At 35.6% G+C, this 25,043-nt stretch overlaps 2 protein-coding genes and 1 long non-coding RNA gene across 5 annotated transcripts; 1 reads left to right on the top strand and 2 right to left on the bottom strand.

The window, feature by feature from the left end:
- Positions 1-356: 356 nt before the first annotated feature.
- On the bottom strand, positions 357-13,479 carry LOC135152333 (uncharacterized). Of its 2 annotated transcripts, XM_064092305.1 has the most exons (4): positions 13,388-13,479; positions 10,064-11,241; positions 1,677-1,768; positions 357-699 (listed from the first exon to the last, which is right to left on the bottom strand). In XM_064092305.1, exons 2-3 carry the CDS (start codon positions 11,235-11,237, stop codon positions 1,710-1,712), a joined length of 1,233 nt encoding a protein of 410 aa, XP_063948375.1. In that variant the 5' UTR covers positions 11,238-11,241; positions 13,388-13,479; the 3' UTR covers positions 357-699; positions 1,677-1,709. The 2 variants fall into 2 exon arrangements, 1 of the variants encoding a protein (XP_063948375.1); XR_010291370.1 differs by lacking the exons at positions 10,064-11,241; positions 13,388-13,479 and adding an exon at positions 3,045-3,225.
- On the top strand, positions 6,729-8,711 carry LOC135152334 (uncharacterized). The gene is made up of 4 exons (XR_010291371.1): positions 6,729-7,031; positions 7,124-7,165; positions 7,699-7,782; positions 8,428-8,711. It is a non-coding gene; the product is annotated as an uncharacterized LOC135152334 (long non-coding RNA).
- Positions 12,068-24,094, bottom strand: LOC108194697 (uncharacterized). 2 transcript variants are annotated; one of them, XM_064092306.1, is made up of 4 exons: positions 23,939-24,094; positions 22,553-22,644; positions 19,227-20,404; positions 12,068-13,479 (listed from the first exon to the last, which is right to left on the bottom strand). In XM_064092306.1, the coding sequence occupies exons 3-4, from the start codon at positions 20,398-20,400 to the stop codon at positions 13,421-13,423; spliced, it is 1,233 nt and encodes a 410-aa protein (XP_063948376.1). In that variant the 5' UTR covers positions 20,401-20,404; positions 22,553-22,644; positions 23,939-24,094; the 3' UTR covers positions 12,068-13,420. The 2 variants fall into 2 exon arrangements, with proteins under 2 accessions (XP_063948376.1, XP_063948377.1); XM_064092307.1 differs by having other exon boundaries at positions 12,068-12,410.
- Positions 24,095-25,043: the final 949 nt, after the last annotated feature.

The following is a 25,043-nucleotide window of genomic DNA, read 5'->3' as shown; positions in this document are numbered from 1 at the left end:
ATAGGTTAGACACTAACTAACCCAATCTGCTATCTCTTTCTTCATTCCTGGCCACCAGTAGTTTTCCTTCAAGTCTTGATACATCTTAGTACTTCCTGGATGAATTGAGAATCTAGAACTATGAGCTTTACCTGGGTGGTAGTTAATAGAAGAGTCATAATCCTTAATCAACTCCAACCACCTTCTTTGTCTCATATTCAAGTCTTTCTGAGTAAATATATACTTTAAGCTCTTAAGATCTGTATAAATATCGCAGTTTTCTCTGTACAAGTAATATCTCCATAACTTCAAAGCGAAAATTGTGACGCCCTCCCAATCCGGGGTCTAGATTGAGGAGTCACAAATCAACTTTAACATGCACAACCTGGATTTAGCAATATAAATACTCAACCCCTTTACACCACAAGGATCTTTAACAGGTGATGGTATGAAACAAGTTACAACTACTAACCAAAATAATAAGTTATAAACTTATTACAAACCCTTAATAAATAGCATCAACCATAATTCCTACTTGGAATTATATAAAACATCTCAAAGGTACTGTTTACAACGGTCCATACTAACATACTTACTCCTCACTGACTATCCAAAGCGTCCTCTACCTGAGCTGCTAAAGTAATCTAATGAAACAGAGAGGGGGATGTAGACAGTCTAACGAACTGAGCACCTAGGACTGGCCATCTTCCTCTTGCTTAGCTGTCAAGGTTAGATAAACAACAGAATGAGCTACAAAAGCTCAGCAAGTAACTATAATGAACAAATAAATTAAACTATTCAACAAAATAAGATGGAGAGTTTTCGATTATAGACTAAAGTTACAAAGGTCATAATAGAGATTCAAAGTTCAGGATCATTACATAAAAACTATTTTTGTAAATGAATAATTTATAAAACATTCCTCTTTTCAAAACTTTCGTAAAATTACCCTTTTCATAACATTTTCCTTCAAATCAATCCTTTCATCAAAACTTTATTTTCCATCACAAAAATATATCATTTTCAAAACAGTCCAACACCTGGACAATTCTTTTCATAAACATTTTACTCGATTGGAGTGTATAACGCTCTGGATTGCACGGGTGATCAGCCACGTACAATCCCCATACCGGACTTTACAGTCCCTCTGGACGTGAATAGGGTACCCGAAAGGCAACTTATTTGGCCTTTCAAATGCCAGCCCTCACTGGTCTTCATAATGTGCCAGCCCTCACTGGTCTTCACAATCAAATAGCTGGACCGGCGTTACTCGGCCACTTACGCCTCCAATCAATAGAATTCCGTGGAAAACCATTAAATTGGAAAACTTTCTTCTTTAAAAATATCTTTCGTTTTAAAAAAAAAACTTACCAACCTTCCAAATCATTTGGACACTTGCAATCACTTGCAAGTTTAAAATCATTCTTAATTTCAAATATAGAAACAAGATCCATATTCTTGTGGAGGTCAAGCATATGGAATGGAAATATTATTCAATCAAAAGATAGATATTCAGGATAAGAATATACTGGATACAGAAACATGATCTTCATGAAAGAGCTCGCGTTCAAAAGTGAGACAATATATTCAATGAGAAAGGAAATCAGGCTTTCATAATTCAAAGGGTAGTTCAGAGGTGACAGTACTTATCATCATTTATCAATAAGTTGCTTAAGAGAGAGAGGAAAGTTACTTGCCTCAACTCGTTTTCCACTTGATAAAGTAATCCTCTAACTGTCACCTAATGGAGCCTTTCCTTTCTTAAGCTTCGCGACCTCGTCTTTCGAATCTACACGCGTAATAATGCTAACTTTAGTATCCCTTTCAATACTCAACATTCACTTAGGACGTCTAAACTAACCTACCCCATCGATTCACGTATCATTTACTCGTATATAAACTTCATACAAATACACATGACATAATCACATATAACTGTAACACGTAACACATAATCACATTTGTCACATAATATATTATAAGCAAGTAAGTTAATAAAATACATAGGTGCGCCTCTAAAAAGTATTATTATTATTATATATAAAAATTCTGGCAGCACCTCCTTTGTTTTATCAACTTCCAGTCGGTCTCAAGCCGACACCAACAACCAAACACAACATTATAATCAAATAAAAATTTCTATTACAAAGAATATACATATATATATATATATGCATCATTTAAAACCAACCAACAACTTTATTGTCTCATTTTTCACCATGTACTAATACCAAAATTATAAATTAAAATTTTGTAACTCAAACCCAAAATCTTTTTATTCCAATAAATCCGAAAGTTTATTTACTTAAATTTTCATACTAAATACTTCTCCAAACTCATTCATATAGCCCCTCAAATATATTAAATACTGATTTCAATATTCTAGCCAATGACGGCTCGCCACGTCATCATCTTCTTCATCACATCAACCAGAATTTCTCTCTCCTCGAAGTCAACTGCCATGACCAAACTTTGACCGCCTATAACTCATTCATTTTTAATCCGATTAACATGATTCAAGAGCCTATTCCAGCTAATTTTTCACAAGGAATTCAAATATGTCATTTATTTTAGAATCAGAGTTCATATAAGCCCTGAACGAACTGATTTACAGTAGCAGCCACTCCACTTTATTCTGGAAAAAAAAATATAAACACATAATAACATAATATACTCATCATATGAACACAAAACACTTAATCAAATACCAACAACACATAACCAAACTGATTAAACCCTTTTCGAAACATCAACAAAACTTTTACAAAATCCAACATGTAACTCGGATTACATATTTAGACGAGATAATATGAATACTTTTGGACTCAAAGTAGCATCATCGCCCCCGCCGGCTCACCGGAGCTCATCACCGGCGGCGGCAAAACCCGGAGGTGCCCGAATCGGGTCTCCAGTCACGGGTTCCACCAATTAATAATCGTTTAAGCCAAAGCCCCATGCTAATTTCATCAAAAACGAAGTATATTTTCAGAAATCAAACCCGACCCGAAGTGGGTTCTTCAAAAATCAGACCATGCATACAACTATACACGCACACACGCACATACCAGTGTTTAGGAGAAGGAGAAGAGTAATAATCGGACATCAATTCAACGAATTAGCCGAAAAGTCAAGAAAGAGAAGAAGAGAGATGAAGTACCGAGAGAGAAGAGAAAAGAAGAATGGAGAAGAGTCGAGAGATGGAGAGAATTGGGGTGAGTCTGGTGGATTGGGGGTTAAAAGCCCATGACTAGTTTTTGTAAATATATAACTACAAACTAATACTCTTTTGCTTTTCTTTTTGTGTAAAACAACTAAAAATGTTTTGTAAATTATAAAGCTCCTCAATAGTAGTTTGGGAGTGACAATATTTTATTATTAAATTATAGAGGATTAAATTACCTTTGTCCCCATATTTTTAAAATAATATTTGAGCGCATAGGCTATTTTATATGAATTTTACAAGATAATGCTCGATAATCAAAATAATGATTATAAAATCCCTTTTTAAAATAGTAAAGCACTGAAATACATTCAACAATCATTTTCAAAAAAAAAAAGTCTCTAGGAATATTCTAGAGATAATAAAGCAAATTCCATGATTTTATCACATCTCAAATATTTTACAAAAATATGTAAGAGCTCGTATACTCATATTTTCACACAATAAAATATTTAAAATTATCTAAAACCACATCAATCACATATTCCAGTACATACAAGTCATATAGCACGTAGTCATACATTCCACAATCATTTCATACTTTCACTTAATTAATGTATCAAATTATAAATTATTCACACTTTTCAATTTCCGTCATTTGTGTAAAATCCGATATCCTTTATCGGTCATAAATTCACTTATCCACATAACCGTATCAACACATACGGGTCACAAGATCATGTACCCATATATTTCCCATAAAGTTAATAACTCACTCATTTCTCGTTTAAATCCTCGTAAATTATCACTTTTCGGTTCCTTGACCGTTGACTCAAATTCATAAATCATATACCACCTCATCCAACTGGAATATAATATAATATTTATTTATTTTCTAATTTCACATAAAATGGCACATTTGCATATAATATTCGATATACAAGTCGCGAAATTCCCGGATATTACATCCTTCCCCCCTTAAAGGGATTCTGTCCCCAGAATCATACCTAAGTAAATAAATGAGGATACTTGTTAAGCATTTCGCTTTCAAGCTCCCAAGTTGCTTCCTCAACTCTAGGATTCCTCCACAAAACCTTTACTAACGGCACTATCTTATTTCTAAGCGCCTTCTCTTTTCGATCTAGAATTTCTACCGGCTGCTCTACATAAGATAGGTCTGGTTGAATCTCTAGGGGCTCATATTCTATCACATGACTTGCATCTGCATTGTACTTTCTAAGCATAGATATGTGAAAGACATTATGAATATGTTGCATCTGCGGCGGTAGAGCCAACTCGTAAGCAACCCTTCCAACTTTCTTTAATATCTCAAAAGGTCCGATATATCTTGGACTTAGCTTCCCTTTCTTTCCAAATCTGGATAGTCCTTTCCATGGTGATACTTTTAGCAATACTTTCTCTCCAGGCTCGAATTCCATATTTCTTCGATTCTGATCAGCATACTTTTTCTGTCTATCTTGTGCAGCAACCAATCTTTTCCGAATCAATTCCACTTTTTCTTTGGTCTGTTGAATCAACTCTGGACTTGAAAGCTTACGCTCACCAACTTCATCCCAATATAAAGGAGATCTACACTTTCTTCCATACAAAGCCTCATATGGCGGCATACCAATACTCGCGTGGTAACTGTTGTTGTAAGAGAATTCCACCAAAGGCAAATGATCGTCCCAGTTTCCTTTAAAAAATAATGCACAAACTCTTAACATATCTTCAATTGTTTGAATAGTTCTTTTGTTTTGCCCGTCCGTCTGTGGATGATAAGCGGTACTCATATTCAGCTTGGTTCCCAAATGCTCCTGAAATTGTCTCCAAAATCTCGAATTGAATCGGGGATCTCTGTCCGACACAATAGACACCGGTACTCCGTGTCGCATAACAATCTCATCCAAATATAACTTAATCAACTTATCTAATGAAAATCTTTCATTGATAGGTAGAAAATGTGCTGATTTGGTCAAACGATCGATAATCACCCAGATAGCGTCATGGTTAGCTCGGGTTCTTGGTAGTCCTACTACAAAATCCATAGCGAGGTGTTCCCACTTCCATTCAGGGATATCCAGTGGTTGAAGCAGTCCACTGGGTCTTTGATGTTCTGCTTTTACTCTCTGACACGTGTAACATTTGCTTACCCATTCTGCGATCTCTTTCTTCATGTTTGGCCACCAAAAGTTTTCCTTTAAATCCCTATACATTTTGGTACTTCCGGGATGGATTGAATATCTTGAATTGTGAGCTTCATGTAAAATTTCATGCTTCAATTCTGTGACATCAGGAATCCAAATACGAGAAGAAAATCTCAATATGCCTTCATCATCCTTTTGACTATTTATCTCTTCACCAGACAACTTATCCTTCTCTTGAAGCATCACTTGCTCTTGACATCGTCGAATCTTCTCTAGCAACTCGGGTTGAAAGGTCATTGTATACATCACATTGTCTTGTGACTTCGGCATTCGAACCTCAAGTTCCAACTTTTCAAATTCTTTTACTAACTCTTTCGATGACATTAACATATTCAGTCTCTCCTTTCGGCTCAAAGCATCTGCCACCACATTTTCTTTTCCAGGATGGTAGTTTATTGTACAATCATAATCTTTTATCAGCTCCAACCATCGTCTTTGTCTCATATTCAATTCCTTTTGAGTAAAGATGTACTTTAAGCTCTTGTGGTCCGTATAGATTTCACACTTTTCTCCGTATAAATAATGTCTCCACTTTGATGCCTTCACTGCTCACTACGTGACCAAGAAACTGAACTTTCTTTAGCCAAAACTCACATTTAGAGAATTTGGCATACAACTTCTCTTTCCTTAATATTCCAAGGACCATCCTCAAATGTTCGGCATGTTCTGCTTCCGTTTTAGAATAAATCAAAATATCATCAATAAACACGATTACGAACTTGTCCAAATATTTCTTAAAAACTCTGTTCATCAAGTCCATGAATGTGGCAGGTGCATTTGTCAGCCCAAAAGACACACTACGCCATATATGATCTATCGCAATGGTATGAACGCGAGTGTTGCAAAATTATGTTGCAATAGAGACACTGATCCATATCTACCGCAACGATAACCATTCATGTCAATTATATGTTGCAATAGCAAACATTATGTGTTGCAGCTTGTAATATACTTGTAAAAGTGTTAGCTTAAAGTATTATAATATTATTTTAACATTAAATAATAATTTAAATTATTTTAACAATATTTTAAAGTGATATGCAAATTAAATAAATAAGATACGCGATGATATGCAAATTTTATTCATAATAATTAAAAAATTAAAATAGGAATTTTAAAAGTAATTAATTTTTTTAAAAGCAATGAAAAGTAAAAATAATTAAATTCCCCTTGTTTTGATATCAGAACTGATATATAAGTTTCAAAAATAAAAATATAGATATACGAATTATAAGTAGTAATAAATACATATAATGAATTTTGTTCCTAAAATAATTACATGAATTTTATTTGTTAAAATAATAAAGTATAGGTGCAGACGTGCAGTACATTATTTGACTTTATTGAACTGGGCAAATATCGAGCTCAAAGCGGGTAAAAATTAGGCTTACAGCCGCCCAAATTTTCAGCCAAGTTTGAAATTTTCACACATACACTATACACGCTCGAGTCTCCTTGAATACCCTCAACACTCACTACACTCTCTCCCTCGCTCAACTCTCTCTCCCTTCTCTACTCTCTCTCTCTTGTTAATCTCTCTGAAGCTAATCTCTCTCTGGCCACCATTTTCACTCAATCTCGCCATCACTTTTAATTAACTTGGATTTGCATTTATAGTTGGAGCACAGTTGATTTGTGGGTCGAGGTTCCAATTCTTCAATTAGGGTTTTGGCTTTTCAATCAGGGTTTTGGTTCTTCATTAAACTTCAATTAGGGTTCAATTACTTACATATAATCTCTTAAACTTCATCTGATATCTCTTTCTCTTTGATTTCAGGTGTTCTTAGTTTGGGTTTGCACTCCAAGACTTTATTATAAGGTATTTTTGAATTTAGGGCTTCATGTTATGAGTTTATTTGCATTTAGTGTTCTTTGTTTTTATGTTTATTTGGTTTATTATCTTTATCTAGTTTATTTCCTTTGATTTTTTGTTTTTTTTTTCATTTGTTTTGTGAAATTGCAATACTCTGTTTTTGTGTTAATTTTTTTGTTGCTTAAAAGTGTTCAACAACAATATTCTTCTTAATTATAAAAGATCTATCACGAGGAAGAGGTCCCTGTTTTGTATAATATCTTGTATGTCTTTTCTTTTCTGTATATTATTAAGCTACCTTGGGGCATCCTTTTTCTAGACCAGATTTCGTGCGCAATCTTTAGTAAAGAGCAAATATTCCGATTCTTTTGCATTTGTCTCAATGTCAGTGCTTTGCATATATGGATATATTTTACATGAAAATGGTGCTTTTGTTGTTGGCCTGCTTAATGTTCAAGACATGTAGTCAACTCAGTTTAGTGTGACAATAAGACTTTCTCATTTCATTATGATTCTCACATATTTTATGCTCGTCACAGTACAACACAGTTTTGTATTTGGTGTGAGTGAGCAGTAAAGAATTCTATGGAAGATGCTAGTGACTACCGGTGGTATATAACCAGGTAAAAATAATGCTCAGTTGATAATCCTTATAAGGGAGGCTCTTACTATTTCTTCCTCTTTAACATTGAGTTGTTTTAATGTACATACTAGCTGGTTGCTCAAGTGTTCTATCATTATAATGTATACATTGGATACAATATTTGTTCAATGAGGTATCTAACTAGCTTGCTGATGGCCGGGGACTATAGATTTATTCATTGCTAATTGGTTATATTCGTTGTACCTGTTATGCCTCAATCATAATGGCATAGTGACAATAAAAGGAAAACGAATTATAAATATTTCACATAGCATGCTCTAGTTATCTACAACTATTGTTTTGGACTTCTGGTTTGGCATTTATAATAAGTTGGCATATGTCTTTGAATTCATATAGTTTGTAGCATGACCTAATTGGCACAAGTCATCCTCTGCCATGTCTTATATCTTTAGTTAGTAAGAATTAATATTTCCCATGTTTCAGCCACTATACAAATATTGATCATGGACGAAGTTCTTACCCTGTTTAGTATTAATTTCATTATCTGCTGCAACTTTATTGTGTTATCTGTGCACTGCCCAACTAAGTACACATAATTTGAGTTTAAAATAAAGCATGCTTCTTTACTGGAGCTCAGCTTAGTAGTTGCATTGTATTGTTGCAGGAGAAGCTTAAGCCGTTAATGGATCAACTTAACAAAGTCAAAGACTTGACTGTTCCAGAATTTGGAAATTTCCGAACTTGAGAAGTGCGAGCAAATGCAAGAATATGTTTATATATAATAGTGTAGTGTAGTGGGATGTTTGGTTGGATTCGTTTAATACTTTGATTTGGTTGGATTTGTTAGGTAGTTTTGTTTGGTTGGATTTGTTATAAACTTTGATTTGTATGAAAGAATAGTTTAATGTTTCAGTGGATATAGTGAAATATTGCAAAGTTGTTAATTTAGTCTTGCATTAGCACATATATGTTGTAGTAGCTAATATATATATGTTTCAATTTATAACAAAAAATGTTGCAAACATGCAACTGAAAAACAGGTGTCCAAACATAGGACCCACATGTGTGACCCACGTGTGGGTCCCACTTTTTTTGAAATCAGGAGGTCTAACGTAACATAATATATTTGTTGCTATAGGGTAGTCAGATGTTGCAATATCACGTCTATTGTAACATAAAAAGCCGTGTTGCAGTAGGTTACCCAAATGTTGCAATAGAAGCCTAGGGCAACATGAAAAAATGCAACTTAAATTTTATGTTGCAATAGCCCTTTTTCGGGCTATGGCAACATATTTTGGGGTTATGGCATCATTTTTTTGATGTTGTCATAGGCCATATATGGCGTAGTGACATCACTAAGAACTCGTAATGTCCATACCTCGTACGAAATGCCGTTTTAGGTATATCTTCCGCTTTGATCTTCAACTGGTGATAACCGGATCTCAAATCAATCTTAGAGAAACATGTCGCTCCCTTTAATTGATCAAACAGATCATCGATACGTGGTAATGGATATTTATTCTTAATGGTTAACTTATTAAGTTCACGATAGTCGATACATAACCTCATGCTTCCATCCTTTTTCTTGACAAACAAAACCGGCGCTCCCCATGGTGATACGCTTGGTCGAATAAATCCTTTATCTAATAATTCCTGTACTTGCATAGCTAACTCTTTCATTTCTACAGGTGCCATTCGATAAGGAGCTTTCGACACAGGTTCAGTTCCGGGTGCCAAATCAATCGTGAATTCTATCTCTCGGTCTGGTGGCAATCCAGGTAACTCGTCCGGGAAAACATCGGAAAATTCATTAACAATTGGAATTTCCTTTATTTTGGGTGGTTCCCTACTAACATCGACTACATGAGCTAGATAGGCCTCCCATCCTTGCCTTAATAATCTTTTTGCTTGAATCATCGTCAAAAACTTTTTCTCTTGCTTTCGCCCTCGAAAGACGACTTCCTTATTATCCTTGGACTTTAATCTCACTTTCTTATTCTTGCACTCAATTTGAGCATCATGGTCTACTATCCAATCCATTCCTAGAATAATATCAAATTCTCCTAACTTGAATGGTATCAAGTTCGCGAAGAAATGACAACCTTCTATCTCTATGTCACAACTAGGACAAATACTATCAACCGATACTTTATCCTGATTAGCCACTTCTATAACTAAGTTGGGTTCTAACGGTTGAGTAGCACAATTCAATTTATCCACAAAGTTCTTTGATATAAAAGACTTAGTAGCTCTAGAATCAATTAATACTTTTGCATCTAAAGAATTCACAATAAGCATACCTGCAACCACATCTGAGTCCTGAACAGCATCTTTCATCGTCATATTAAAAGTTCTGGCTCTTGGTTGTACTGGAGGTGTCGGTGTTGGTGATCCAGCTATCCTCAGAACATTTGCTTGTTGAACAGGCTCCTTGCAATCTCTTGCCATATGGCCCAACTTGCCACACTTAAAACATGTCACGCCCTTCTTGCCCGAAGTACTAGTACATTCTGAAGAATAATGACCCTTCTTGTTACATTTGAAGCATGTGATGTTAGGCTTGTTACAGATTCCAGAATGCTTCCTCCCACAAGTCTTACATTCTGGGGCCGGAGGTCTATTACCTTTCTGTTGCTGATTCTGACCGGAGAAACGGTTACTCTGTCCAACATTTCCGGGCTTGGATCCTTGAAATCCTTTATTGGTTGGGTTGTCAGAACCTTTCCTGAATTTACCTTTAGACTTTCCACTTGATTGCCCTTGACTTTCTTCAGACCTTTCAAATTTTCTTTTCTTACTATCGTTCTCTCTTTTTGACATCTCACTTTCACCTTCCACAATCATAGCCTTCTGAACCACTGCAGCATATGTTTGAAGCTCAAAAACTGACACTCGACTACGTATCCATGACTTAAGTCCTTGTTGAAACCGTTTTGCCTTTTTGTGTTCCGTATTCACATATTCTGGCACAAACCTTGCCAATTCTGAAAACTTTGCCTCATATTCTGCCACAGTCATACCTTCCTGTTTCAATTCTAAAAACTTAACTTCCAACTGATCTTGTAAGTATTGAGGTAGATACTTTTCCAAAAATAACTCCGTAAACCTTTCCCACGTAATAATACCATTTCCTTCTAAGGTCTTGGTGGACTCCCACCAAAAATTTGCCTCGTCTTTCAGGTAGAAACTTGCATATTCCGTTTTCTTATTTTCACCCACCTCCGTTAAAGAAAAAGCTTTTTCCATTTCCTTTATCCAGGTTTTCGCTTTAATTGGATCTGTAGTTCCCCTAAATTCAGGTGGGTGGAGGGATTGGAAAGCTTTAAAGCTTCCGACTCGAGGAGCTTGGGGCTGCTGGTTCAAAGCAGCGGTTTGCAGCTGAAGAAGACGGAGAATTTGAGTCATGGTAGGGTCTTCTTGATCCCGACCTTGATTCTGATTACCCTCATCTGGGTTTGTTGGTGTGGTTGACATTTTTCTGATGAATAGACAAGCAACCTACTATTAGGCAACATGCTAACATGGCAATATATCATAAAACAATCTCTTCTTATCCACCTTATATATATAATTCCAACATTTTAAACTTTTAGCACATGCAGCTCTATTACCACATAAGTTGCTTGCCATATCATAGAAATCATAAGGTCAGAGTTCAGGGTATTATTCTGAAACATAGGTATTAAGCATAGGTATTATCTGAAACTGATGTGAAAGGAACAGTATGGTGCAACAATGTTATGAAAAGAAATGCATAGGTAGTTATAACGATAATCAGGGTTACAAAAACAAGTTTGAAATGAAAGACAACACAATAATGTGGCTACATGATCAAATAAGGGGAAAAACTGAGAAATATTCCATAAGTGTCACCCGCTGCAAACCTACTACTACAACCACCAAAACAGATCTAGGATAATATAGGTCATCTTGGTGACTCGGCACCAACTCAAGTAACTCCAATCCTACTGGTATAGAGATAAATTGATCAACATCCACCTTGACAACTTATACACCTCATAAGCCAGGCCTTGGCATCACAAGTCAAATGGCACTCATCTGAACGTCTTTGATTTTAACTCAGACACGCTATTCTACTCTTATAAACTTAACTCGTTAAGACTATATCGAATAATCTCAACTGAACCCTATATGGGTTGGGAACACACACTTAACTTATGTAGTGTTCCTAAGATCTGCCTATTATAACTTGTTTCAGGGACCAAAACCTGTAGCTCTGATACCAACTGTGACGCCCTCCCAATCCGGGGTCTAGATTGAGGAGTCACAAATCAACTTTAACATGCACAACCTGGATTTAGCAATATAAATACTCAACCCCTTTACACCACAAGGATCTTTAACAGGTGATGGTATGAAACAAGTTACAACTACTAACCAAAATAATAAGTTATAAACTTATTACAAACCCTTAATAAATAGCATCAACCATAATTCCTACTTGGAATTATATAAAACATCTCAAAGGTACTGTTTACAACGGTCCATACTAACATACTTACTCCCCACTGACTATCCAAAGCGTCCTCTACCTGAGCTGGTAAAGTAATCTAATGAAACAGAGAGGGGGATGTAGACAGTCTAACGAACTGAGCACCTAGGACTGACCATCTTCCTCTTGCTTAGCTGTCAGGGTTAGATAAACAACAGAATGAGCTACAAAAGCTCAGCAAGTAACTATAATGAACAAATAAATTAAACTATTCAACAAAATAAGATGGAGAGTTTTCGATTATAGACTAAAGTTACAAAGGTCATAATAGAGATTCAAAGTTCAGGATCATTACATAAAAACTATTTTTGTAAATGAATAATTTATAAAACATTCCTCTTTTCAAAACTTTCGTAAAATTACCCTTTTCATAACATTTTCCTTCAAATCAATCCTTTCATCAAAACTTTATTTTCCATCACAAAAATATATCATTTTCAAAACAGTCCAACACCTGGACAATTCTTTTCATAAACATTTTACTCGATTGGAGTGTATAACGCTCTGGATTGCACGGGTGATCAGCCACGTACAATCCCCATACCGGACTTTACAGTCCCTCTGGACGTGAATAGGGTACCCGAAAGGCAACTTATTTGGCCTTTCAAATGCCAGCCCTCACTGGTCTTCATAATGTGCCAGCCCTCACTGGTCTTCACAATCAAATAGCTGGACCGGCGTTACTCGGCCACTTACGCCTCCAATCAATAGAATTCCGTGGAAAACCATTAAATTGGAAAACTTTCTTCTTTAAAAATATCTTTCGTTTTAAAAAAAAAACTTACCAACCTTCCAAATCATTTGGACACTTGCAATCACTTGCAAGTTTAAAATCATTCTTAATTTCAAATATAGAAACAAGATCCATATTCTTGTGGAGGTCAAGCATATGGAAAGGAAATATTATTCAATCAAAAGATAGATATTCTGGATAAGAATATACTGGATACAGAAACATGATCTTCATGAAAGAGCTCGCGTTCAAAAGTGAGACAATACATTCAATGAGAAAGGAAATCAGGCTTTCATAATTCAAAGGGTAGTTCAGAGGTGACAGTACTTATCATCATTTATCAATAAGTTGCTTAAGAGAGAGAGGAAAGTTACTTGCCTCAACTCGTTTTCCACTTGATAAAGTAATCCTCTAACTGTCACCTAATGGAGCCTTTCCTTTCTTAAGCTTCGCGACCTCGTCTTTCGAATCTACACGCGTAATAATGCTAACTTTAGTATCCCTTTCAATACTCAACATTCACTTAGGACGTCTAAACTAACCTACCCCATCGATTCACGTATCATTTACTCGTATATAAACTTCATACAAATACACATGACATAATCACATATAACTGTAACACGTAACACATAATCACATTTGTCACATAATATATTATAAGCAAGTAAGTTAATAAAATACATAGGTGCGCCTCTAAAAAGTATTATTATTATTATATATAAAAATTCTGGCAGCACCTCCTTTGTTTTATCAACTTCCAGTCGGTCTCAAGCCGACACCAACAACCAAACACAACATTATAATCAAATAAAAATTTCTATTACAAAGAATATACATATATATATATATATATATATATATGCATCATTTAAAACCAACCAACAACTTTATTGTCTCATTTTTCACCATGTACTAATACCAAAATTATAAATTAAAATTTTGTAACTCAAACCCAAAATCTTTTTATTCCAATAAATCCGAAAGTTTATTTACTTAAATTTTCATACTAAACACTTCTCCAAACTCATTCATATAGCCCCTCAAATATATTAAATACTGATTTCAATATTCTAGCCAATGACGGCTCGCCACGTCATCATCTTCTTCATCACATCAACCAGAATTTCTCTCTCCTCGAAGTCAACTGCCATGACCAAACTTTGACCGCCTATAACTCATTCATTTTTAATCCGATTAACATGATTCAAGAGCCTATTCCAGCTAATTTTTCACAAGGAATTCAAATATGTCATTTATTTTAGAATCAGAGTTCATATAAGCCCTGAACGAACTGATTTACAGTAGCAGCCACTCCACTTTATTCTGGAAAAAAAAATATAAACACATAATAACATAATATACTCATCATATGAACACAAAACACTTAATCAAATACCAACAACACATAACCAAACTGATTAAACCCTTTTCGAAACATCAACAAAACTTTTACAAAATCCAACATGTAACTCGGATTACATATTTAGACGAGATAATATGAATACTTTTGGACTCAAAGTAGCATCATCGCTCCCGCCGGCTCACCGGAGCTCATCACCGGCGGCGGCAAAACCCGGAGGTGCCCGAATCGGGTCTCCAGTCACGGGTTCCACCAATTAATAATCGTTTAAGCCAAAGCCCCATGCTAATTTCATCAAAAACGAAGTATATTTTCAGAAATCAAACCCGACCCGAAGTGGGTTTATTCAAAAATCAGACCATGCATACAACTATACACGCACACACGCACATACCAGTGTTTAGGAGAAGGAGAAGAGTAATAATCGGACATCAATTCAATGAATTAACCGAAAAGTCAAGAAAGAGAAGAAGAGAGATGAAGTACCGAGAGAGAAGAGAAAAGAAGAATGGAGAAGAGTCGAGAGATGGAGAGAATTGGGGTGAGTCTGGTGGATTGGGGGTTAAAAGCCCATGACTAGTTTTTGTAAATATATAACTACAAACTAATACTGTTTTGCTTTTCTTTTTGTGTAAAACAACTAAAAATGTTTTGTAAATTATAAAGCTCCTCAATAGTAGTTTGGGAGTGACAATATTTTATTATTAAATTATAGAGGATTAAATTACCTTTGTCCCCATATTTTTTAAATAATTTTTGAGCGCATAGGCTATTTTATATGAATTTTACAAGATAATGCTCGATAATCAAAATAATGATTATAAAATCCCTTTTTAAAATAGTAAAGCACTGAAATACATTCAACAATCATTTTCAAAAAAAAAAGTCTCTAGGAATATTCTAGAGATAATAAAGCAAATTCCATGATTTTATCACATCTCAAATATTTTACAAAAATATGTAAGAGCTCGTATACTCATATTTTCACACAATAAAATATTTAAAATTATCTAAAACCACATCAATCACATATTCCAGTACATACAAGTCATATAGCACGTAGTCATACATTCCACAATCATTTCATACTTTCACTTAATTAATGTATCAAATTATAAATTATTCACACTTTTCAATTTCCGTCATTTGTGTAAAATCTGATATCCTTTATCGGTCATAAATTCACTTATCCACATAACCGTATCAACACATACGGGTCACAAGATCATGTACCCATATATTTCCCATAAAGTTAATAACTCACTCATTTCTCGTTTAAATCCTCGTAAATTATCACTTTTCGGTTCCTTGACCGTTGACTCAAATTCATAAATCATATACCACCTCATTCAACTGGAATATAATATAATATTTATTTATTTTCTAATTTCACATAAAATGGCACATTTGCATATAATATTCGATATACAAGTCGCGAAATTCCCGGATATTACATCCTTCCCCCCTTAAAGGGATTCTGTCCCCAGAATCATACCTAAGTAAATAAATGAGGATACTTGTTAAGCATTTCGCTTTCAAGCTCCCAAGTTGCTTCCTCAACTCTAGGATTCCTCCACAAAACCTTTACTAACGGCACTATCTTATTTCTAAGCGCCTTCTCTTTTCGATCTAGAATTTCTACCGGCTGCTCTACATAAGATAGGTCTGGTTGAATCTCTAGGGGCTCATATTCTATCACATGACTTGCATCTGCATTGTAATTTCTAAGCATAGATATGTGAAAGACATTATGAATATGTTGCATCTGCGGCGGTAGAGCCAACTCGTAAGCAACCCTTCCAACTTTCTTTAATATCTCAAAAGGTCCGATATATCTTGGACTTAGCTTCCCTTTCTTTCCAAATCTGGATAGTCCTTTCCATGGTGATACTTTTAGCAATACTTTCTCTCCAGGCTCGAATTCCATATTTCTTCGATTCTGATCAGCATACTTTTTCTGTCTATCTTGTGCAGCAACCAATCTTTTCCGAATCAATTCCACTTTTTCTTTGGTCTGTTGAATCAACTCTGGACTTGAAAGCTTACGCTCACCAACTTCATCCCAATATAAAGGAGATCTACACTTTCTTCCATACAAAGCCTCATATGGCGGCATACCAATACTCGCGTGGTAACTGTTGTTGTAAGAGAATTCCACCAAAGGCAAATGATCGTCCCAGTTTCCTTTAAAATCCAATGCACAAACTCTTAACATATCTTCAATTGTTTGAATAGTTCTTTCGCTTTGCCCGTCCGTCTGTGGATGATAAGCGGTACTCATATTCAGCTTGGTTCCCAAATGCTCCTGAAATTGTCTCCAAAATCTCGAATTGAATCGGGGATCTCTGTCCGACACAATAGACACCGGTACTCCGTGTCGCATAACAATCTCATCCAAATATAACTTAATCAACTTATCTAATGAAAATCTTTCATTGATAGGTAGAAAATGTGCTGATTTGGTCAAACGATCGATAATCACCCAGATAGCGTCATGGTTAGCTCGGGTTCTTGGTAGTCCTACTACAAAATCCATAGCGAGGTGTTCCCACTTCCATTCTGGGATATCCAGTGGTTGAAGTAGTCCACTGGGTCTTTGATGTTCTGCTTTTACTCTCTGACACGTGTAACATTTGCTTACCCATTCTGCGATCTCTTTCTTCATGTTTGGCCACCAAAAGTTTTCCTTTAAATCCCTATACATTTTGGTACTTCCGGGATGGATTGAATATCTTGAATTGTGAGCTTCATGTAAAATTTCATGCTTCAATTCTGTGACATCAGGAATCCAAATACGAGAAGAAAATCTCAATATGCCTTCATCATCCTTTTGACTATTTATCTCTTCACCAGACAACTTATCCTTCTCTTGAAGCATCACTTGCTCTTGACATCGTCGAATCTTCTCTAGCAACTCGGGTTGAAAGGTCATTGTATACATCACATTGTCTTGTGACTTCGGCATTCGAACCTCAAGTTCCAACTTTTCAAATTCTTTTACTAACTCTTTCGATGACATTAACATATTCAGTCTCTCCTTTCGGCTCAAAGCATCTGCCACCACATTTTCTTTTCCAGGATGGTAGTTTATTGTACAATCATAATCTTTTATCAGCTCCAACCATCGTCTTTGTCTCATATTCAATTCCTTTTGAGTAAAGATGTACTTTAAGCTCTTGTGGTCCGTATAGATTTCACACTTTTCTCCGTATAAATAATGTCTCCAAATCTTAAGTGCAAAAACAATTGCTGCTAACTCCAAGTCATGAGTTGGATATTTCTGCTCGTGAGGCTTCAATTGCCGAGAAACATAAGCAATCACTTTTCCATGTTGCATTAAAACGCATCCTAGCCCTCTACGAGAAGCATCACTATAGATCACAAAATCCCCTTTTTCATCTGGTAAAACCAACACTGGTGCTGATACCAACCTCTTCTTTAGTTCTTGAAAACTCTCTTCACACTTGTCTGTCCATACAAACTTCTCGTTCTTTCTGGTCAACTTTGTCAATGGAACCGCAATCTTTGAAAAGTCCTGTACAAATCTCCGATAATATCCAGCTAATCCTAGAAAACTCCTAACTTCTGTGGGTGTCTTTGGCCTTTCCCAATTCATTATTGCTTCGATCTTTTCAGGGTCCACTTTGATGCCTTCACTGCTCACTACGTGACCAAGAAACTGAACTTTCTTTAGCCAAAACTCACATTTAGAGAATTTGGCATACAACTTCTCTTTCCTTAATATTCCAAGGACCATCCTCAAATGTTCGGCATGTTCTGCTTCCGTTTTAGAATAAATCAAAATATCATCAATAAACACGATTACGAACTTGTCCAAATATTTCTTAAAAACTCTGTTCATCAAGTCCATGAATGTGGCAGGTGCATTTGTCAGCCCAAAAGACATCACTAAGAACTCGTAATGTCCATACCTCGTACGAAATGCCGTTTTAGGTATATCTTCCGCTTTGATCTTCAACTGGTGATAACCGGATCTCAAATCAATCTTAGAGAAACATGTCGCTCCCTTTAATTGATCAAACAGATCATCGATACGTGGTAATGGATATTTATTCTTAATGGTTAACTTATTAAGTTCACGATAGTCGATACATAACCTCATGCTTCCATCCTTTTTCTTGACAAACAAAACCGGCGCTCCCCATGGTGATACGCTTGGTCGAATAAATCCTTTATCTAATAATTCCTGTACTTGCATAGCTAACTCTTTCATTTCTACAGGTGACATTCGATAAGGAGCTTTCGACACAGGTTCAGTTCCGGGTGCCAAATCAATCGTGAATTCTATCTCTCGGTCTGGTGGCAATCCAGGTAACTCGTCCGGGAAAACATCGGAAAATTCATTAACAATTGGAATTTCCTTTATCTTGGGTGGTTCCCTACTAACATCGACTACATGAGCTAGATAGGCCTCCCATCCTTGCCTTAATAATCTTTTTGCTTGAATCATCGTCAAAAACTTTTTCTCTTGCTTTCGCCCTCGAAAGACGACTTCCTTATTATCCTTGGACTTTAATCTCACTTTCTTATTCTTGCACTCAATTTGAGCATCATGGTCTGCTATCCAATCCATTCCTAGAATAATATCAAATTCTCCTAACTTGAATGGTATCAAGTTCGCGAAGAAATGACAACCTTCTATCTCTATGTCACAACTAGGACAAATACTATCAACCGATACTTTATCCTGATTAGCCACTTCTATAACTAAGTTGGGTTCTAACGGTTGAGTAGCACAATTCAATTTATCCACAAAGTTCTTTGATATAAAAGACTTAGTAGCTCTAGAATCAATTAATACTTTTGCATCTAAAGAATTCACAATAAGCATACCTGCAACCACATCTGAGTCCTGAACAGCATCTTTCATCGTCATATTAAAAGTTCTGGCTCTTGGTTGTACTGGAGGTGTCGGTGTTGGTGATCCAGCTATCCTCAGAACATTTGCTTGTTGAACAGGCTCCTTGCAATCTCTTGCCATATGGCCCAACTTGCCACACTTAAAACATGTCACGCCCTTCTTGCCCGAAGTACTAGTACATTCTGAAGAATAATGACCCTTCTTGTTACATTTGAAGCATGTGATGTTAGGCTTGTTACAGATTCCAGAATGCTTCCTCCCACAAGTCTTACATTCTGGGGCCGGAGGTCTATTACCTTTCTGTTGCTGATTCTGACCGGAGAAACGGTTACTCTGTCCAACATTTCCGGGCTTGGATCCTTGACATCCTTTATTGGTTGGGTTGTCAGAACCTTTCCTGAATTTACCTTTAGACTTTCCACTTGATTGCCCTTGACTTTCTTCAGACCTTTCAAATTTTCTTTTCTTACTATCGTTCTCTCTTTTTGACATCTCACTTTCACCTTCCACAATCATAGCCTTCTGAACCACTGCAGCATATGTTTGAAGCTCAAAAACTGCCACTCGACTACGTATCCATGACTTAAGTCCTTGTTGAAACCGTTTTGCCTTTTTGTGTTCCGTATTCACATATTCTGGCACAAACCTTGCCAATTCTGAAAACTTTGCCTCATATTCTGCCACAGTCATACCTTCCTGTTTCAATTCTAAAAACTTAACTTCCAACTGATCTTGTAAGTATTGAGGTAGATACTTTTCCAAAAATAACTCCGTAAACCTTTCCCACGTAATAATACCATTTCCTTCTAAGGTCTTGGTGGACTCCCACCAAAAATTTGCCTCGTCTTTCAGGTAGAAACTTGCATATTCCGTTTTCTTATTTTCACCCACCTCCGTTAAAGCAAAAGCTTTTTCCATTTCCTTTATCCAGGTTTTCGCTTTAATTGGATCTGTAGTTCCCCTAAATTCAGGTGGGTGGAGGGATTGGAAAGCTTTAAAGCTTCCGACTCGAGGAGCTTGGGGCTGCTGGTTCAAAGCAGCGGTTTGCAGCTGAAGAAGACGGAGAATTTGAGTCATGGTAGGGTCTTCTTGATCCCGACCTTGATTCTGATTACCCTCATCTGGGTTTGTTGGTGTGGTTGACATTTTTCTGATGAATAGACAAGCAACCTACTATTAGGCAACATGCTAACATGGCAATATATCATAAAACAATCTCTTCTTATCCACCTTATATATATAATTCCAACATTTTAAACTTTTAGCACATGTAGCTCTATTACCACATAAGTTGCTTGCCATATCATAGAAATCATAAGGTAAGAGTTCAGGGTATTATTCTGAAACATAGGTATTAAGCATAGGTATTATCTGAAACTGATGTGAAAGGAACAATATGGTGCAACAATGTTATGAAAAGAAATGCATAGGTAGTTATAACGATAATCAGGGTTACAAAAACAAGTTTGAAATGAAAGACAACACAATAATGTGGCTACATGATCAAATAAGGGGAAAAACTGAGAAATATTCCATAAGTGTCACCCGCTGCAAACCTACTACTACAACCACCAAAACAGATCTAGGATAATATAGGTCATCTTGGTGACTCGGCACCAACTCAAGTAACTCCAATCCTACTGGTATAGAGATAAATTGATCAACATCCACCTTGACAACTTATACACCTCATAAGCCAGGCCTTGGCATCACAAGTCAAATGGCACTCATCTGAACGTCTTTGATTTTAACTCAGACACGCTATTCTACTCTTATAAACTTAACTCGTTAAGACTATATCGAATAATCTCAACTGAACCCTATATGGGTTGGGAACACACACTTAACTTATGTAGTGTTCCTAAGATCTGCCTATTATAACTTGTTTCAGGGACCAAAACTTGTAGCTCTGATACCAACTGTGACGCCCTCCCAATCCGGGGTCTAGATTAAGGAGTCACAAATCAACTTTAACATGCACAACCTGGATTTAGCAATATAAATACTCAACCCCTTTACACCACAAGGATCTTTAACAGGTGATGGTATGAAACAAGTTACAACTACTAACCAAAATAATAAGTTATAAACTTATTACAAACCCTTAATAAATAGCATCAACCATAATTCCTACTTGGAATTATATAAAACATCTCAAAGGTACTGTTTACAACGGTCCATACTAACATACTTACTCCCCACTGACTATCCAAAGCGTCCTCTACCTGAGCTGGTAAAGTAATCTAATGAAACAGAGAGGGGGATGTAGACAGTCTAACGAACTGAGCACCTAGGACTGTCCATCTTCCTCTTGCTTAGCTGTCAGGGTTAGATAAACAACAGAATGAGCTACAAAAGCTCAGCAAGTAACTATAATGAACAAATAAATTAAACTATTCAACAAAATAAGATGGAGAGTTTTCGATTATAGACTAAAGTTACAAAGGTCATAATAGAGATTCAAAGTTCAGGATCATTACATAAAAACTATTTTTGTAAATGAATAATTTATAAAACATTCCTATTTTCAAAACTTTCGTAAAATTACCCTTTTCATAACATTTTCCTTCAAATCAATCCTTTCATCAAAACTTTATTTTCCATCACAAAAATATATCATTTTCAAAACAGTCCAACACCTGGACAATTCTTTTCATAAACATTTTACTCGATTGGAGTGTATAACGCTCTGGATTGCACGGGTGATCAGCCACGTACAATCCCCATACCGGACTTTACAGTCCCTCTGGACGTGAATAGGGTACCCGAAAGGCAACTTATTTGGCCTTTCAAATGCCAGCCCTCACTGGTCTTCATAATGTGCCAGCCCTCACTGGTCTTCATAATCAAATAGCTGGACCGGCGTTACTCGGCCACTTACGCCTCCAATCAATAGAATTCCGTGGAAAACCATTAAATTGGAAAACTTTCTTCTTTAAAAATATCTTTCGTTTTAAAAAAAAAACTTACCAACCTTCCAAATCATTTGGACACTTGCAATCACTTGCAAGTTTAAAATCATTCTTAATTTCAAATATAGAAACAAGATCCATATTCTTGTGGAGGTCAAGCATATGGAAAGGAAATATTATTCAATCAAAAGATAGATATTCAGGATAAGAATATACTGGATACAGAAACATGATCTTCATGAAAGAGCTCGCGTTCAAAAGTGAGACAATATATTCAATGAGAAAGGAAATCAGGCTTTCATAATTCAAAGGGTGGTTCAGAGGTGACAGTACTTATCATCATTTATCAATAAGTTGCTTAAGAGAGAGAGAGAAAAGTTACTTGCCTCAACTCGTTTTCCACTTGATAAAGTAATCCTCTAACTGTCACCTAATGGAGCCTTTCCTTTCTTAAGCTTCGCGACCTCGTCTTTCGAATCTACACGCGTAATAATGCTAACTTTAGTATCCCTTTCAATACTCAACATTCACTTAGGACGTCTAAACTAACCTACCCCATCGATTCACGTATCATTTACTCGTATATAAACTTCATACAAATACACATGACATAATCACATATAACTGTAACACGTAACACATAATCACATTTGTCACATAATATATTATAAGCAAGTAAGTTAATAAAATACATAGGTACGCCTCTAAAAAGTATTATTATTATTATTATATATAAAAATTCTGGCAGCACCTCCTTTGTTTTATCAACTTCCAGTCGGTCTCAAGCCGACACCAACAACCAAACACAACATTATAATCAAATAAAAATTTCTATTACAAAGAATATACATATATATATATATATATATATATATATGTGCATCATTTAAAACCAACCAACAACTTTATTGTCTCATTTTTCACCATGTACTAATACCAAAATTATAAATTAAAATTTTGTAACTCAAACCCAAAATCTTTTTATTCCAATAAATCCGAAAGTTTATTTACTTAAATTTTCATACTAAACACTTCTCCAAACTCATTCATATAGCCCCTCAAATATATTAAATACTGATTTCAATATTCTAGCCAATGACGGCTCGCCACGTCATCATCTTCTTCATCACATCAACCAGAATTTCTCTCTCCTCGAAGTCAACTGCCATGACCAAACTTTGACCGCCTATAACTCATTCATTTTTAATCCGATTAACATGATTCAAGAGCCTATTCCAGCTAATTTTTCACAAGGAATTCAAATATGTCATTTATTTTAGAATCAGAGTTCATATAAGCCCTGAACGAACTGATTTACAGTAGCAGCCACTCCACTTTATTCTGGAAAAAAAAAATATAAACACATAATAACATAATATACTCATCATATGAACACAAAACACTTAATCAAATACCAACAACACATAACCAAACTGATTAAACCCTTTTCGAAACATCAACAAAACTTTTACAAAATCCAACATGTAACTCGGATTACATATTTAGACGAGATAATATGAATACTTTTGGACTCAAAGTAGCATCATCGCCCCCGCCGGCTCACCGGAGCTCATCACCGGCGGCGGCAAAACCCGGAGGTGCCCGAATCGGGTCTCCAGTCACGGGTTCCACCAATTCATAATCGTTTAAGCCAAAGCCCCATGCTAATTTCATCAAAAACGAAGTATATTTTCAGAAATCAAACCCGACCCGAAGTGGGTTCTTCAAAAATCAGACCATGCATACAACTATACACGCACACACGCACATACCAGTGTTTAGGAGAAGGAGAAGAGTAATAATCGGACATCAATTCAACGAATTAGCCGAAAAGTCAAGAAAGAGAAGAAGAGAGATGAAGTACCGAGAGAGAAGAGAAAAGAAGAATGGAGAAGAGTCGAGAGATGGAGAGAATTGGGGTGAGTCTGGTGGATTGGGGGTTAAAAGCCCATGACTAGTTTTTGTAAATATATAACTACAAACTAATACTGTTTTGCTTTTCTTTTTGTGTAAAACAACTAAAAATGTTTTGTAAATTATAAAGCTCCTCAATAGTAGTTTGGGAGTGACAATATTTTATTATTAAATTATAGAGGATTAAATTACTTTGTCCCCATATTTTTAAAATAATTTTTGAGCGCATAGGCTATTTTATATGAATTTTACAAGATAATGCTCGATAATCAAAATAATGATTATAAAATCCCTTTTTAAAATAGTAAAGCACTGAAATACATTCAACAATCATTTTCAAAAAAAAAAGTCTCTAGGAATATTCTAGAGATAATAAAGCAAATTCCATGATTTTATCACATCTCAAATATTTTACAAAAATATGTAAGAGCTCGTATACTCATATTTTCACACAATAAAATATTTAAAATTATCTAAAACCACATCAATCACATATTCCAGTACATACAAGTCATATAGCACGTAGTCATACATTCCACAATCATTTCATACTTTCACTTAATTAATGTATCAAATTATAAATTATTCACACTTTTCAATTTCCGTCATTTGTGTAAAATCCGATATCCTTTATCGGTCATAAATTCACTTATCCACATAACCGTATCAACACATACGGGTCACAAGATCATGTACCCATATATTTCCCATAAAGTTAATAACTCACTCATTTCTCGTTTAAATCCTCGTAAATTATCACTTTTCGGTTCCTTGACCGTTGACTCAAATTCATAAATCATATACCACCTCATCCAACTGGAATATAATATAATATTTATTTATTTTCTAATTTCACATTAAATGGCACATTTGCATATAATATTCGATATACAAGTCGCGAAATTCCCGGATATTACAAAAATAATGGCTGCTAACTCCAAATCATGAACTGGGTACTTTTGC

The sequence above is a fragment of the Daucus carota genome, chromosome 4, assembly GCF_001625215.2.
Source record: "Daucus carota subsp. sativus chromosome 4, DH1 v3.0, whole genome shotgun sequence".
NCBI lineage: Eukaryota > Viridiplantae > Streptophyta > Magnoliopsida > Apiales > Apiaceae > Daucus > Daucus carota.
This window is presented reverse-complemented; position numbering and strand designations above follow the sequence as displayed.